Source organism: Euprymna scolopes, chromosome 2 (genome assembly GCF_053919585.1).
Source record: "Euprymna scolopes isolate OS-2025 chromosome 2, ASM5391958v1, whole genome shotgun sequence".
In the NCBI taxonomy this organism is placed as follows: domain Eukaryota; kingdom Metazoa; phylum Mollusca; class Cephalopoda; order Sepiida; family Sepiolidae; genus Euprymna; species Euprymna scolopes.
Window position 1 is genome coordinate 85,311,864 of NC_136483.1, and position 18,194 is coordinate 85,330,057.

The 18,194-nt window shown below is 31.7% G+C and overlaps 1 protein-coding gene across 4 annotated transcripts in view; it reads left to right on the forward strand.

The window, feature by feature from the left end:
* LOC145293230 (centrosomal protein of 89 kDa-like) overlaps positions 1–18,194 on the forward strand; it is a 146,647-nt gene that overhangs the window by 78,878 nt on the left and 49,575 nt on the right. For all 4 annotated transcript variants that reach the window (XM_080139815.1, XM_080139809.1, XM_080139790.1 and 1 more), the window contains exons 5-9: positions 2,159–2,273; positions 6,048–6,175; positions 14,740–14,790; positions 14,879–14,962; positions 16,482–16,591. In XM_080139815.1, coding sequence (XP_079995941.1) covers positions 2,159–2,273; positions 6,048–6,175; positions 14,740–14,790; positions 14,879–14,962; positions 16,482–16,591 — 488 coding nt within the window. The remainder of the gene's footprint in view (positions 1–2,158; positions 2,274–6,047; positions 6,176–14,739; positions 14,791–14,878; positions 14,963–16,481; positions 16,592–18,194) is intronic.

Genomic DNA, 18,194 nt, shown 5'->3' on the forward strand with positions numbered 1-18,194 from the left:
AAAGATTAAAATCAAGATTTAATAATACTAAATCTTATGTTTAAAATCCTTCATTTTAATCAAAATCCATTACATGATTTTGATTTTAGAAAAAGTCTAAAACGTAAGGCTTAAGCTTAAGGAGTCTTAAAAAGAAATCAAATTGAAGGAATCTTATTTAATTATGTAAATTATAAATACCTAGACAGGATAAATTAAAATCAAGATACAAGGTGCCTTCAATAAGTTTCCAGACTTTTTTTGTACAGGCATTTAAAATTGTCGTAGACTCTTGAAAATTTAGTATGTTATTGTTATACATCTTATGAGATGACTGACCAATTTTAATGATTTCAGATTCAAAGGAACAGCTACAGCAAGAATTGGAATACACCCTACTTAAACATTATTGTCACAGTTGGTGAATTTCAAAAATATAATCTGGATGTGAGGACACTTTAGAAGAACAACATGCCATAAATTTCTGTACTAAACACAGAAAAAATTCCACAAATGTATGGAACGTTTCAGACTGCTTTTGGACCATCTTGCATGAATCGAGCATCAATTTTTGAGTGGCATAAAAGATTCAAGGCAGGCAGGGAGTCTGTGAGGGATGATGAAAGGTGTAGGAGGAGTAATGGGAGTCGGAACATCAGAGTTGATTGACCAAATAAAGAATTTTATGGATAAAGACCATCATGTGTCTATAGAGACAATAAGTGCACAGTTTGATGTCAGTTTTGGAACTGTACACACAATTATTCACGAGGAACTGAAGATGTGGAAGATTTGCGTGAATGCACCAGTCAACAACTCCATCCTTATCACAGACTATTTGATCAAGATGGGCATCAAGACAGTTCCTCAGCCTCCCTATAGTCCAGACCTTTTTCCCTGTGACTTTTAGTTATTACCTAAGCTCAAGGAAGAGAATAGAGGCTGTCATTATGAGACAATTGAGGAGATGAGAGAGGCTGTGATGAGGGTCATTGATATGCTCACACAAGAGAACTTCTGTGTGGCCTTGCAGAACTTGTTGAAACTGTACAAAAATTGCATTGCAGCTGAAGGAGATTTCTTCAAACGCGACTAGAGTTTCATGTGTGTATTATCAATAAAAGTGCCCATACGAAAAAAATCTGGGAGCTTATTGAAGCCACGTTGTATAATAATACTAAACCAACGTCATCACATGATTTTGATTATCTACAATATCTACAATTTAAGAAACCTTAAGCTTCAACCACCTTTTGTCGCTTTTTATACAAATCTAAATTAAACTAAATACAACTCATATTACCAACCCTTGTACCAAAAAGCTAAGTTCCAAAATTCATAATGATCGCTTAATTAGTTTAGGAGTATATAAACATATACACATATATCACTTTATATTGATGCAACACCTAAATGTTTAAGTTTAAAAAAAAAATAAAAGAATGTGTGCATGTTATGATTTTGCCTAAAATATATATTCCAAAATTCATAATGGTCTGTCTAGTTGAGGGGATTTTTCGATCGATAATTTAATCTTTGTCGTGTTACATATTTATTTTTAGATAAATAAAAACGGTTTTATAATCTACGTTTATTTTAAAATAAAATTGATGAGTGTATTTTAATTTATTTAATTTCATTTATTCGTTCATGATTGCAATTTTATTTACTTTAATATTTAGTTAAATAATTTACAATGAAACAGAAGTGAATGAATAAGCAGCTTTTCTACCACTACAATAAATACTACTAAAATTGATTGTAATTTAATTTTAAATAAATGTCAAATTCCAAAAATTATGAAAAGGTACAAGACCAGCTAGAACTACTTTTTATTTTACTCTCGTATATTCTTGATCCACCATTTTTTCTAATTTGAAATGCTGAAAGTGAAGTAAAAACAAAAGAGATTAAATCAGTTTGTTGTACAAAAATGGCCACAATATAAGAAACCGGTAAAATTGCATCATTCGATAAATTTTATTTTTGCTTGTAATTATATTTTCTATTTTGTCATTTATCATAAGTTTTAGACTTTTTATTAATTTTGACATGGCACATAATTACATAATAGTGTTTTTATGTAAAATGCATTTTTTATGCAATTATAATGCAAAAGCACCTTTTTCTCCTTCTTCAGAAGTTTGTTCATGCATTTTTGTTTTTCATTTTTTTAAAGGAAATTGTGCCTGTGGTCCAAGATGCAGAAGAAAATCAAATAATGATTTTTGAACAGAATAAACAAGTGAGAAATGAAGACAAAATACAACAAGTGGAACCGGTAAATCAGATCGGTGAGAAATATTTTAATATTATTGTATAGTTTTGTGAAAAAAATAGTGCATGTTATTGGTCTAATAGATATCATCACAGACTATGGAGTTCAAAACTTAACAAATCTATGGTAATCATTTATGAACTTAAGAAATTGATGAATCTGTAATACGTTCTGATCCTCATCTGGCATCAATTGAAATAAATGGCTCTCATCTGGTGGAGGCTCCATGTTTTGACAAGCTTCTGGGTCTGACCTTTACTCCTGATCTGAAATGGAACATGTACAACAAATCCGTTGTCAGGGTCGCTGGAGAAATAGTGGGATCATTCTACCATTCCAGTAGATATCTCACTGCTGATGCAATTCTCTACATGTAGATCCAAGGATGGAGTACTAGTGGCACATCTGGGCAGAAGCTGCTAAAAGCACTAATCCTGCCTTGACAGAGTTCAAAATAGACTTTGTAGCCTAGTAGAGGATGCCCTTTTTTCTTCTCTGTGGCCTCTTCCTGCTTTATCGTTATTTTCAAGGCAAGTGCTCATCTGAGTTCCAATCTATGGTCCCGTCCTCTTGCCTGACTTTCACAAAAAACATTCGCTAGCTGAAACCACTATCAATAATTTCCCCCACTCTTTATCTGTGCCTAAACTTAAATGTAGATTCCATAAACAAAGTTTCTTTCTTAGAACTGCAGCCTGTGGAACTCTGTTCTGTTTTCCTGCTTCCCAACTGACTATAATATGGTTGTCTTCAAATTCAATGTAAACAAGTTCTTGATGAGCCGCTCTCTTAAGTAATCCAATTTACTAAATTTTCCACTACTAACGATTACTACAATATTGTCCCATTGACCTCAATGGGACAATTAATGGGAACTCATTAACCCTTATTCTCGAGTAGCCTCTGGGCCTTGATGAGTGGTGACTCCTTTGTGAAAAAAAAAATACCCCCATCATCATCATCATCATCATGATCATCATCATCGGTTTAACATCTGTTTTACATGCTTGCAGTGCATTAGACAGTTTTAAGAAATTGACTTATAAAATAACCGATCTTTGGTTAAATCTTTATTTTATCCCACTTTTCCTCAAGTCTATTTTTATCCCATATTTTCTGGTGTTACCAGATCAGACTGTCTGAAGATATCAGCTTCCTGACTCAAAGGCACTGTATATCAAAGTTTTTTTTTTTTATTTTTTATTTTTTTTCTGTTTGCAAAATCAATCATGTTCTGCAAAGCCCAAATTAAATACAACAATCGAGTCCCTCTTCCTCCTTTTCTTTTTCTTCCTCCCTACTTTCCTGCCTGAAGATACTGGCATCTGACTTAAAGTACTTGAAACATAAAAAAAAAAATTTTCATTTTAATTTTAAAAAGAAACTTAACAACATTTTAATTTTGAAAAAAAAACTTTTCAAGAAACTGACAACAAAAACAATTAAACCTTTTTTTGGCATAAAATGATCTCCAGAGGTTCAAATGCCGTTAAACGAAAACACATTCTTTGAAACTCTGTTAGGTACTTGTTAAGATACAGTAAATAGATTGATTGTTTTTAAATTATGTCATTTTAAACAAAAACAATATATCTTACTTAATTGTCATGCCGAAAATAGTAATATATCCAAAAATTATGAAAAATCATTGAATAGAAAGTTAACTATAGTAAAAAGTAATTTTTACAGAAAATTGGGTAAAGTCATATTTTTCATAGACATTATAAAATAGACAATAGAAGTTTACACTCAGGGGACATAACTCCGAAACAAATATTTTAGATTACTTGTTCATGGCTGCAATATTTGTTGTCTATAGTGATAGCCTTTGTTTCTTTTTACTAAAAACATAGTAGTAGTTGTTCTACTTGATGAATCTTTGTAATTTTTGGATATTTCTATTTTCGACTTGACAGTTAAGTACATAGTATTGTTTTTGCTTAAAACAATATATTTTAAAAAAATCAATTTGCCAACTATATCTTAACAAGCACCCTCTCTTATTATTATTTTATTATTAGAATATTTTTTTTAATTTGTAGAAATTGAAACTTTATAGTCCTACTCTGAAATTTATTTATTTTTTGATGAAAATCACTCCAGATACAGAGCCACTTCATGCTAAAAAAAAAGAAAAATACCACTTCAAGGTCAAAAACTAGCCAATGATAGAGAGTCAGATGGATAGATTCTGACTCAGAAAACATCAATTCTTCTCCCTTAGTCAGAAACATTGCTCATAGAATGTGAGGACTAAAGGACAAAATAAGAGAAGCTAGACTTATGAGGCTGCCAAATGTAAAGGAGCACTTTCTACTCTTCTTATTGAAGCAATAGATTTCTTTACGTTATCTCTCTCTCACTAGTTGGATGATCCAAGAAAACTTGGCTGCAAACCATCAACAAGAATATTAGTGGAATTTGAACGGAGTCAATTCCTAATACTGCCAAACTTGGAGACTGAGATTGCAGACTGTCAAAAAATGTAGGACTCCTTGACGATGGGAAATGACATAAAATGTTTTTGTTGATAATGATGATGATTTTTTTTAATTTTATTTTAATGCTGAAGTGTTATATATTAGGAACCCTATCCCAATGGTAATTAAGTTAGCTAGTGTGAATTTTGATGAGGGTCACACTGAGTACATGATAACCCAGATCTGTAAAACAGAATGTTTCCCAAGGTTGAACGAAAGATGGGTGACGTAAAGTGGAGGCTGGAAGCAACAGACCAAATGGTCGACAAAACAGAGTTGAATAATAACAAATGACATCACATATTCGAGCTGAGAGAAAAACAGTTTTCAAATCAATCTCTCCGTGGAAGCCAAGCGAATGAGATGCTGCTAATTATGTAGAAAAGTTTGTAATCTGAGATGGATTTTGCCGCGATGTCACTGTCCATGTGCATAACTGATTTCAGTAGGTTATGAGGTTAAATTAAGGAGTAAATAATTAGCTCCGAGAACTGTATTAATCTCTCCAAATAAAACCTTGAAGAAGACTCTCAGTAAGCATCTTCTTGCGTCATGAAAAGAAGCTTATTTCTGTAGCAACTACAAGATGAAACAACAATGATGAAAAGAAGTGGAAAGTGTGTAAAAGACCAACATGTATAACTTCTTTCACACATACACATGTATAAAGAACTTCTTTTACTTTTTATTGAAAATGTTACAGAAGTATGTGCTTTACTGAATACTACAAAGTCGTTCCAAAAGTAATGCCTCCTATTTTTTTATTTCACCCAAATGGATCAGAAGGGATTGCAAATTGCATTGTTATGATGATTGAATTTATGCATTCATGGCTTGAAAGTTTCATCTCTTTGTTACAAATATTGATGATGTGAGACTCTGAGAAAGAAACCCCTGTCATGGATTTGCGACAAAAGCAGAGATGTGTCATTGAATTTTTGGGAAAAGTGCATTGAGAATAGTGGTGATTATGTAAAAAAAAAAAAAAATTCTGGAGCACAAAAGATCACTCGTTTTAATAATATCACTCCCATTTTTGTAGCTCTTGAACATTTTGAGTTAAAAACATATAGGAAGTTTTACTTTTGGAATGACCTTTATATTTTTGCTTTAATTTCTCAAGATTCAAACATGTGTGAAAATACTGATTTCCTTTTTTTTCTCTTACACTCTAAACTTATATTTTCTATTAAAAATGACGTCTTCTGAATAATTTGTAATTTTGATGAACAGAGGTCCGAGATGCTTTTAGTAATAGATATCTGTTTTAATTCCTAAACATTAATCTTTTTTTTTGTTTGTTTGTTCAGAATTTAGTCGCACTCGTGACCAAAAGCTGAAGGAAGAGATTATCAGTTTGAGAGACATCGTCCATCGGCTCAATATTGAGCTCAGTAAATACCAGGCGAAATGCTGCAGTGCTCAAAGTATTAACCAAGTAAGTGATTTTGTCGTATGACTGTTTAAGTTGGCTAACATCTTTCTTTTAAAACTTCTTTCTTCCTCGCTCTCTTTCTCTAATTCATGCACAAACTTTTGCAACTGCCTCAATATAACAAAACGAAAGAAAAAGAAAATCCGCAACCAACTGTTTGACTTAGTTTCAGTGTTGTTTTTTGAACATTTATCAGTAAGAATGAAACTAATTTTGGTGCTTGTGTTACATATATGAATATGCTGTGATCAAGTTTCTCTTGGCCGTAGAAACGAAAAGTTATTTTCATTTTAAAATGAATACTAGACACTTTTTATGATTTCAATACAGATTTGTTTATTTACACATCAAAATAAAAGTGACAGCTAACATCGAAGCGCGGTGAAGGTTAGTGAAGAAGGTGGGTGCAGGACTCTGTGTCAACCTGTATTTGTCGCTTTGTGTCTCTCCTTGCTATCTTTCCTCACTTCTTTTTTATTTATGACGATTGACCTGATGACCTTTTTCTCACTAGCTTTGTTTATTGTTTCGCAAACTCTCTGGGTCAGAGTTTCCGTGTCGATTGACCTGATTACCTTATTTTCACCAGCTTTGTTTATTGTTCTTTACTGGTTTTGGTCTAACCCATTTTAATATCGGTTAGCTTTCCTGGCCGATTGATATAGTATTGACACATTCCAGGCACCATGAACATCGGTCACTTTATTCGGAATTGTCTCATTGCGTTCTGGTGATTCCCCGGACACTTCTCCGTAACACTATTACAGGTCACCTTATTCCTGGGATTGACTCATTGTGTTCTTTTGCTGGTTTTGGTCTAACCCATTTTAACAGTGGTTAGCTTTCCTGGCCGATTGATGTAATATTGACACATTCCAGGTACCATGGATACAGGTCACTTTATTCCCGGGATTGTCTCATTGTGTTCCGGCAATTTCCCGGACACCTCTCCGTAACACTATTACAGGTCACCTTATTCCTGGGATTAACTCATTGTGTTCTGCCGATTCCCTGGACACCTCTCCGTAACACTTGTCCAGAATTTCTCCTGTGTTAAAAAACTAAAGAAAAATCTGTATGCTGTGCATACATGTGATGATAAGAAAATATTGTGCACCACAAATATCATGTTCCAAAAATCATGCAAATTGATCAAATAGATTTATCTTTAAATAAGAAAATTATATTTTATTGCTAAACGAACAGAGACAATATTGCGACCGCTATTTTGAAAACAAGAGAAATAACTCCAAATATATCAAACTTGCAAAATTTTAGAAAGCCATTTTTAACATGGGAACATTGGAAAAACTCAAATTAACTTAAAAATGATTTTTTTTTATAAAACTATTTGATCAATTTATATGATTTTTGGAATACAATTTTTTCTTTCCATCATGTGGAATTATATCATACAGGTTTTTCTTTATTTTTGTTGTTAGTATAGAGGGTATTCTGGGCAAAGGTTGTAATTTTTCTGGGATTGAAATTATTCTAAACATTCGCTCATTGTGTCCCTAATGACTTCAAGCAAAATAAAAATATAAATTTTGGAAGTGTATATTTGGTCATTTCTGAATTTTAGTCAAAGACAGACAGAAATGATGCCTGGTGCTACCAGATCAGGCTGTCTGAAGATATTGGCTTCCTGAGATGAAATGCACCTAACATTGATGCTTTCTGTTTTTCTACTTCCTTTTGCAAAACTTATGTTCTGCAAAATCAAAAGCAAAAACAACCCACTTCCCCCCCTTCTCATTCTCCCCATTCCCTCTTTCTTTTTCTATCTCCCCCACTTCCTGACTGGTTTCCTAACTAAAAATGTACCAAACATTAATACTGTAACCCTTTTCCCTCTCCGATTGCAAAACTCATTCATGGTCTGCAGGGCAGGAAACAAAAACGATAAAATCCACTATAAAGTAACCAAACCAAACACTACAAACTAGCGATTGAAGAGACAAAGAGCTTGAAGAATAAAAACCTTCTACAAAATAACTGGATGCAACGTGAATACTATTTCCAACTGGAACTGGATTCAGCATTAAATAACACAAAAAGGGTTGATATGCCGTAAAACAACCAACCAATCAACAGATATGATGATTTCCTAAATATAATAGATACGTCCACACATATCTATAGAAGGTTCTGTCAGTCATGCTTCAGTTTAAAATAGTATTTTAAGTCTCCAAACGTTTCTATTGGAGATTATTTCTGTTGGCCTTGCTTCAGATTGAAAACCATTTCTATGTCTGTCACACTCAATTTTGAAATAAGGTTTTCTTTTGTATTATTTGGATTAATGTTCTCATCTTGAATGTTATTTTCACAATGTTTCGACCAATGCAACCTCTGACCTTCTTTAGGTGTCTGTTGTTGAACTTTGGGAATCTTTCTCTCAAACTTGAGAATCTGCATGGAACTTCAGATGGAACCGTTTATTTAATCCACGGAATTAGCATGCTCTTGTTCTGTCAGCCATGACCAGCTAGAAGTCTTAAGTAATTTGCAATTGTATTCTGATTATTGTTTGTACTGAGGATCAAACACCTAAAAGTGTGTCACTTACGATTGAATTTGAACTAGTAATTTTGTTGCAATATTTTTGATTTATAATGGGGGTATGGTCCCTCACAATTGGGAGATTCTATTTATAAACGATTCTGCTAGGAACTGATGATCAAATTAATTCACATTTTGCTACCAACCAATCATAAACCAGAATTGCTCCATAAAAATTACACCTTATTCCATTTGTACAAGTAACATCCAAGGAAATCCAAGGATTTTCTTGGATATTACTTGTACAAATGGAAATTCTTTTAACTTTCTTGAAGTTTTACATTTGGATTTTACCGTCACTGGATTTTTTATTTTCCACCAGACTATCCATTCATGTGTAATCACCTTTTTCTTTACCATATTCCCTCTGCTTAACTTATTTTATTTTCAAGTAAGATCTTTGACTTACTTGTTGTTTCATCAAATACTTCTTCATGCAAAATCCGATCCCGCATTTTGCTAATTCCTACTCTCTGATGAGAAGGAGAGTATTTCTTTGAAACTCCGCGGATTAAGGACTATCCATTTATTTAGTGTTTCCTTTTCAGATTAAATATGTTTTTAACTCATTTCAAAGTGTTTTTTAACATATTTTATTAACTGTTTGCTCATATTATAAGCTCTATTTCCTATTTGGTTTTATCAAGCTTTTATATCTGGCTGAGATAATTTTATAAATATTAATTCTTTAATATTTATAATTTACTTTAATTTTACCATCTTGGATCATTTTGGTAAATTTAATTGTAATTTTCATTTTATATATATATTACTATTACTTTTTAATGCCTACAGACACTTGTGCTTCATCTTTTTTGGGAATCATAAATGCAGGGAGTCACAATTACCTCATCACCAGTTGACGGATTCATTAGCAAGGAACAAACATCTCGGCTAGTGTTAACCATGGTGAGAATTTAGTTGAATTTAACATTTATAAAACATTTATTTATTTAGAATTTAGTTGAATTTAACATTTATAAAGTGTAAATATCATTCAAGTAGGTTTAGAGTGATCAAGTGATTTTAATATCACAGTCTATGTGACTGACAATTTTCATTTCAATGTAAAGTGCTCAACACTAAGAACCCAGTTCTTAAAAAGGCAAACATAATTCTTACTATAATTCTATTTTAATATCTATAGGTACAAGTGTTTCATCCTTTTCGGGAATCATCAATGCAATCATATATATATATATATATATATATATATATATATATATATATATATATAATATAAAGCTGAACATCTGTGTGTGTGTCTGGTCACGAATGTGTGTGTCTGGTCACGAATAGGCTCCTTTATGGTTGACTATTATAGAAAACTGATCACATGTAATGACAGAAGATGTATCGAGACACAGGAATGGGTATGTTTGGTCTGGCATAATGATGATTCTTTAAAATTGTGGGGTTTGTGTACGTGCCTGGTCCACAAAGTATTGAAATAAAAAAATTAAAAAATTAAAAAAAAAACGTTTACAAGTGTTTTTAATATAGATGTACATAATAATACTTTGATAAGTATGTTTTAACTTAAATAGGGATGGTATAATAAAATTGTGGGGTCTGCGTTCTCACCTGGCCTCCATAGAATGGAAATAGGCACACACATTAATAAAGACTTTTCATATCTATCTGCGTAAGTATACTTTGATAATTATGTTTCAGTTTGAAAAAATATAGTATAATAAAATTATGGGGTGTTCGTTCGCACCTGACCTCCATAGAATGAAAATATGTCACAAAGTTTAACAAGTTTTTTAATATAGATCCACAGAATATTGTGATAAGTGTTTCAGTATGAACAGGTATGGTATAATAAATTATGGGGTTTATCTATTTCATTTTTACTTTCATCATCTTTTGCTTTGGTTTTGATACCCCCAAATTTGAAGCTATCTCTTTACAACCCTTCCTTTTCGTAACCTATCATACTTTAATAAATCAGAGTCCAATTTAATCTATTATATATTTATAATTAATAAGGCATATAGAAACAGCTCATATGCTGGGCAGCAATCATTGACTAAACAGACTTAGTATAGAATTAATTAGAATAAGGAAACCATATATATGTGTGTGTGTGTACACTTGATAATAACTAAACATTATTCTTTAATCCTAAAATTAAAGCTCTTTACGAGCATAAGACGCAGTGGTTGCATCACCACTGTGGTAGAAAGATAAATGTCCACGGATACGGAAATGGAGGATAACAAATTTGTTCATTGACAGTACAAGTGTTGCTGAGAGAATTCAGACAACGAATCAGATTTTCCGGTGATGGAACATCACAGCCATGAAAGATGAAGGGAGCATGAAAGATAGTGACAGGGTTCTTAGGATTTGTTTATGAATGAAGTAGCTTAGTGAGGAGTATAGCAGAAATTAGAAGTAGTAAGTGAATAAACAGAGTGCTCCTGTTGGATGGGAAAACTGCCGAAGATAAATGACAAGGTCAAACTTTCACAAGAAACACTTGTCTAGCTGAAAACACTATCAATAATTACCCCCACTCTTTGTCTGTGCCTAAACCTAAATGTAGATTCCATGAACAAAGCTTCTTTCTTAGAACTGCATGCCTGTGGAACTGCCTTCCGTTTTCCTGCTTTCCAGCTGACTCCAATATGGTTGTCTTCAAGTCCAACAAGTTTTTGATGAGTCGTTCCACTTAAGTTAACAAATTTACCGAATTTCCATTACTATCAATTACTATATTGTCCAATTGACAACTGTACACTCTTTAACCCTTATCCTTGAGTGGCCTCTAGGCCTTGATAAGTGGTGATGCCTAAGTAAAAAAAAAAAACCCAAAAACCCCCTAATACTGTGATATTGGAATATGACAAAGCGGGACAATATAATCGATAATTGTTGCATAATATGTTGATATCCGATTAAGTCGGGAGCATGGATAATGCCTCTGGCCTTTAGGGTCAGGTGTCAATTGTAATTGTTTCAAATAATCTTTCCAGAAGGGGCTGAGCAGCTAAGAGACAAATCAGTCATAGGACTGAGCAAGAGGTTATGCTAATTAGTTTTGTCAAGAATTTCGGAGAGAAAGTTTTAACCAAAAGAAAACTTATTTAGTCAGCAATGTGAAAATCTATCCAATGAGCACAAGGAGAGAAATATTAATGATATGACTGATATGATAGGTAAAAAGGATCAAAGGTTGTGGAAGAAAAGGAAAAAGAATACAAAAAGTAACAAAATCCAACTAATAAGAAAATATCTGTTGGTAGAAGTGATAAACAACTGAATTTATTGCTGAAAAAAAAAAATTCCATTTAGGTCTGGGAAAGTTACCGATGCAAGACCAACCAACATTAAAGACTGTTTAACAGAACCCTGATTTGGCCTTGCCTCAATTTAACCGGCAATGTAACATTTTGTTAACATTTAAAACTTTAATTTTGGTCAACAAAGCTGAATCATTTTGACTCTGATTGTAAGTGTAATTTCTGAAAATACAAAAACTGCATTTTCACTATTTAAACAGTTAACTGAGTTTTTTTTGTTTTTTTTCTTTCAACGTGTTAAAACATTGTCTTTAAATATTTAGAAAAATATGTTGGAATTTCTTTCTTTTTTTTTTTTTTTTTACAAAAAAAATTTATTGAAGTAAATTCTGGCATAAAAAGGGTAAAATGAAAGGGTCGAACAAACTGGATTTATTTATTCATGTTTTATGTTTGTTTGAACTTTTGAGGTTTTGTTTCTTGTTTTCATTTATTACCTTGTCGCAGGTTTTAATAAATTCTTGTAAAGAATTTGGGAGGTGGGTATTGGAAGGTATGTAACTAAACCACTGACACATATGCAAATGACCAAGCTATGGTGCAAGGTGACATCATAGAAGAGGAGGAGGAGGGAGAGAAAGGAAAAAAGGGGAGGAAAAAAATCCACATGGCAAGGAGAGAAACTTTTAAGCATGTGTTGACACGGCAGAGTTTTTTTTAACCACATAGAGCAGGATGGGAACTTTTGAAGAAGATGCAATCCAACCTTATAACAAGATTTTCGGATGGCCATATACAGTGGAACGAATTACACACATAGCAGCTAATTGATCATATTGTCGCTGGCTTGGAAAATAAATGTCAGGCGGCTTGGTGTGGAAATACCTTTGCTTTCAACTGAAAAAAAAAATTGTTTCTTTGCGAAACCCTACATACAAGATACAGAAGATTATTTGGAACCGTTAGAAAGACTATACAATGTTTCATTATCATTATATGTATACAGGTATAAAATTATGAGGTGATATATTGAGCATAGATTTACCAAAACGTCTGTGTACTTTGCCTCATGATTTCCTGCCTTTGTGTAGTTTAATTGCCATAAATATATTTTCATACTTCTCTCTCTCTCTCTCTCTCATATATATATATATATATATATATATATATATATATATATATATATATATATATATATATATATATATATTTACTAGTAGTTCAGTCTAGCTTTGCTCGGACCCTATGTACTGTTCATAACTTGCCCTACATATAATTACACTTTATGTAAGATTTCAAATGTTTACACCAAAATTTGTGTGAGTAATTTTGTAGAGACCACAAAGGACAATTTTTTAAACTTTGATCCCAATTTTGACCCCTTAACATTTATTATTTTGGTCTCAAATCAAAATAAAAAGTTTTACCCATGTCCAAGTTACTTACATCTAAAATTTCAAGTCTTTAGACCCAAAATTGGCAGAGGAATTTCGTAGAATCTGCAAAGGTCAACTCTTTCAACTTTGACCTTTTGGCAGCGAAATTTTTGCCCCAAAACTGATTAAAATGCTTACTGCATGTCTGAATACCCGTTATGTATAAATTTCAAATGTTTAGACCCAAAATTGATGAGCAGTTTGCTAGACACCGCAAAGATCAAATCTTTTGAACTTTGACCCCTTGGCAGCTCAAATATTTTACCCAAACCGATTAAAAAGCTTGCCCTATCTCTGAATACCCTTTATATAAAATTTCAAATGTTTAGACCAGAAATTGGCTGAGTAATTTAGTAGAGCCTGCAGAAGTAAAAAATTTTAAAACTTTGACCCCAATTTTCATCTCTTAACTTTATTTTTTTCGGCTCAAATCAAATTAAAAAGTTTGATCCATGTCCAAGTAACCTACATTGAAAATTTCAAGTGTTTTGACGCAAAATTGGCGGAGGAGTTTGGTAGAGTTTTTAAAGGTCAAATCGTTGAACTTTGCAGCCAGATTTCTGGCTGAAAAGCAATTAAATAGATTTTCCCGAAATCTCAATACTACTTATGTCAAATTTCGAGTCTCTAGAGTGAAAATTGACAGAGTTATTTGGTAGGGAAATGTACACAGACACACACAGACATTTTCATGTTATATATATATATATATATATATATATATATATATATATAATCAAGGATGAGAGTTCATATAGAAACGTTTTAATTTGAATAAAATAAAACACACATCAAGTGCGCTTGAAAGTCAAATACATTGTATTTGGCTTTCAAGCGCACTTGATGCATATTCTATTTTATTCAAATTAAAACGTTTCTATATGGATTCTCATCCTTGACGTTATTCTCGCATTGCCTACACACAGTTCAAACATTTCAAAATACACCCGGTAGAAACAACGCGCGACTCTTTACAAACTTCTTTCATGGCAAGGAAGAAGAAAAGGAAAAAAAAAAAGAAAAAGCAACACACTGAAGATGGAGTATACCTCCAAAATATATTTGTGATAAATTTCAAACAAGTAAAATATTTATTTCTTTTCCTAATATTACATTGTATTTGGCTTTCAAGTGGCTTTCAAGTGCACTTGGTGTGTATTTTATATATATATATATATATATATATATATATATATATATATATATATATATATATATATATATTAGAGTTAATTACAGGTACGGTTTATATAAAAAAAAAATTATTTTCTTGCAAGCATTCATTCACTTTTTTTTCTTTCCAATCTTTTTGTTCCAGTCTCAAAACATTGAGGGTTTACCAACACAAGGCCCAATTCCTTCCTGGCTTGTAAGTGACTTTTTTGTTAACTTTTTTTTAATATAAATTTTTATATTGATGTTATTGATTTATTTAAATTGTTTTTATTTTTTTTTAGATTAGTACAAAATATCTCTCTCCACTTGTTATGGAATATGGAGAACAAATTCAAAAACTAGAAGCCAATGTTGATATGTATAAGGTGAGCATATTTTATTTGAATATATATATATATATATATATATATATATATATATATATATATATATATATATATATATGTATATATATGTATAAAGACGATTTTTGCTCCGTTTGATTAGCTTTAATAACAAAAAGTAGATAAAAGATTTGTTTTGTCAGTTAGATATGGCAAGTATTTGTCAGTGTTCTTGAAAGCACAAAATTCTCATTTTAATCTATTTCATTGATTTTTATATTTGATCTTAATCAGTGTTTTTTTCTTTTTAAGTCATGTTTAGACAAAGTTAGCGAAGCTTTTACTCTCTTAGTCACACATACACCAACTCTCTCCATGGAAATTGTGAAAAAGATTAGTACACTATTGTTTTCAATATTCAATATGAGAAAAACAATTTTTAAGTAATTTGGACATTTTTTTAATTTAAAAATTCAGAAAAAACAATGGAAATGTTGGTTATAAAAGAAAGAAATGAAAAAAGTATGTTTATTTTTTACTTTTGTCTTTTTTTTTTATTCCACTGTGCCCCTCTCTAATTTTTTTTACTTGATGTTTGTGCCTTGTGTTTCTATTATTTTTCAAATCCCTGGTACACAAAGCTAATGGATACAAGGGAATATATAACCCCCATGGTAACTTTTAAAATATGTATTTCATCATAATCATATTTGGGTTAATGTCTGTTTTACATTTAGTATGTGTTAAACAGCTTTTAGAAATTAACTTCCAAACCAACCTAGTATGTGTTAAACAGCTTTTAGAAATTAACTTACAAACCAACCTACCTCTAACGAGGCCTTTATGTATCCCTATTTGTATCAAATCTCCCCTTATTACTAACTCTCATGTCTTTTGGGTCTTTTTCTCTTGCAAACGGATGCTGTTACGTCTACTGTTCTACATATACTAACCCAATTCAACCCAAGAACTCTCATCTATTCTATCAGTGTGACTAAACCAATGTAATCTTATATCTGTACACATCTACATACACTATATTTATGAAAGTTTAAAAGGCAACAACATGAAATAAATATTGAAAAATCTACTTTAAAAAATAGTTTAATTATAAAATGAAATCCATACTAATGTATTTCGGTTTATTTGTAAACAAGTTTTAATTGTTTTAATAGTTGACAAAAGCAATTATTTTGTAACCTTTCTAAATTTGAATGGAATTTAGAGGCATTTAGACTGTTGAATAGAAAGTTATTGAAACTGGCTTTAAAATTCTTAGCAAATTCTCATGCATTAAAAAATTGAAAGTTTTGGAAGCTATTTATGTTCATTAATTTTATAAATATAGATTAAACCAACATTACCATTATTTTATAAAAACTTGGTTCCATTAATAATTTAATGATTAATTAATATCATAATAATTAATATTAACTTTTAAAAGCCTATTTAAAGAAATAATTTGATAAAAAAATTACAAAACAAAGACGAAAATCAAAGACTTGTAGGTGACATCAAAAGGGTACAGCTAATCAATCTCTTTTTTTTTTTTTTTTGATAGAATGAATTTGAAAAAGCATCAAAACACTGCACTGAATTGATCACTGAAAATGAAACTCTTCATGAAAAACTGGAAAAACTAACTTCTGGAAGCGGCCATATTCTAGAAAGGTTACATTTGCATCTTCTTTTTATATATACGCTCGAGGTTGGCACCCAGCTTTACATGCACATAAAGTGTACTTAAATATATTTTTATTCGTGTAGATTTTGTATTGAGCTAATTCTCTATCGAATATTGTGTGTGTGTGTGTGTATATATATATATATATATATATATATATATATATATATATATATATATATATATATAGCAAAAATGGTAATTAGTAAAAACCTGAAGAGAGTGCTCAATACTATTGCAGAGCAAATATGTGTTTTATTTTTTTATTACCGTTTTATCTGTTTAGTTACACATATTTCGGTTGCCAAACCATATTTACGATCCAGCAACTTCGTCAGACCGGCAACCGAAACATGTCTAACTAAACAGATAAAATGGTAATAAAAAAATAAAAAACATATATATATATATATATATATATATATAATACTGATTTCAAAAGTTAAAAAAAGAAAAAGATTTCGGTGCCATCAGCTAGAATCGAAACCAAAGCATTTAGCATCCTTTAAATATATTCAGGGATTCACTGGACACAGGAACCACACATATATCATCAATTTAGCTCTGAGGTGCACAAAAACATGCAGATCCTAAGTCTATGTGGCAACACAATTTCTACATCAACAGTTTCGGAGGGACTAAAACAGTAGGTTTGCTCTCTGAGATATCTCTGAGGTTGATTATGCTGATTGTTGGTCATTGCCAGTGATTTTTTTTTGTTCTCTGGAATATCTGCAAGGTTGGTTGTCTGGTCACTGGTCGTTGATAGTTATTTCTGTTAAGTAGATTAAGTATGCCGGACTATGTTTATCGTAACCTACGAAAGTACCTTTTTCATTTTTAGTATTTAGTTTACTGGTGTTTTCTATAAATGCGAAACAATCAGAACCAAATAGATGCATTCTATTCATTTTAGGTTTTACACCGCAAAACACTTCATACGGCGTTTTTCCTAACCTCTTATTGAACGATCTATTTCTGATATATGCTGGCGCTATCTTGGTTACTGATCTGAACTACACCGCCATCTTTGTTCAACACAATGTCTCAAAACTTAACAAGTTATGCGCCCAACCACCGTTTTTTCTTTGACGGATCGGAATCTAAATTCGAATTGTGGCAGATAAAATTTCTGGGATATCTAAGGATTCGAAAAATTAACAATTTCTTCTCTCACAAAACGTCACCATTCGGCTGAAAACCCTCATTTATGGAAAGATTTGGTTTGTTTGTCTGTGAAAAACTGAATCACTTTCAAAACACAAAAAAGGCAAAAAATGATCAACAAGGCATTAGTAATTGTTTTCTTATAAAAAATTAATTATTTAGTTAAATGTTCCAATAGTATACATGTACACATATATGGTTCATATGCAAAGTTAAATGAGTAATTATATATATATATATATATTTGTATTACATTTTCACTCCAAACAAGGCACATTGCCACTTTGATGTAGGGGGCTACTATTAGGGACATAAGCATCAGGGGTACTGTGTAGGGAGTTGGGCAGCAAGTTCGTCAGAGCATTCACCGTTAAAGTACTTGTAGAACAGGCAGAGGGATGCAACATTTCGTTGATGGGACAG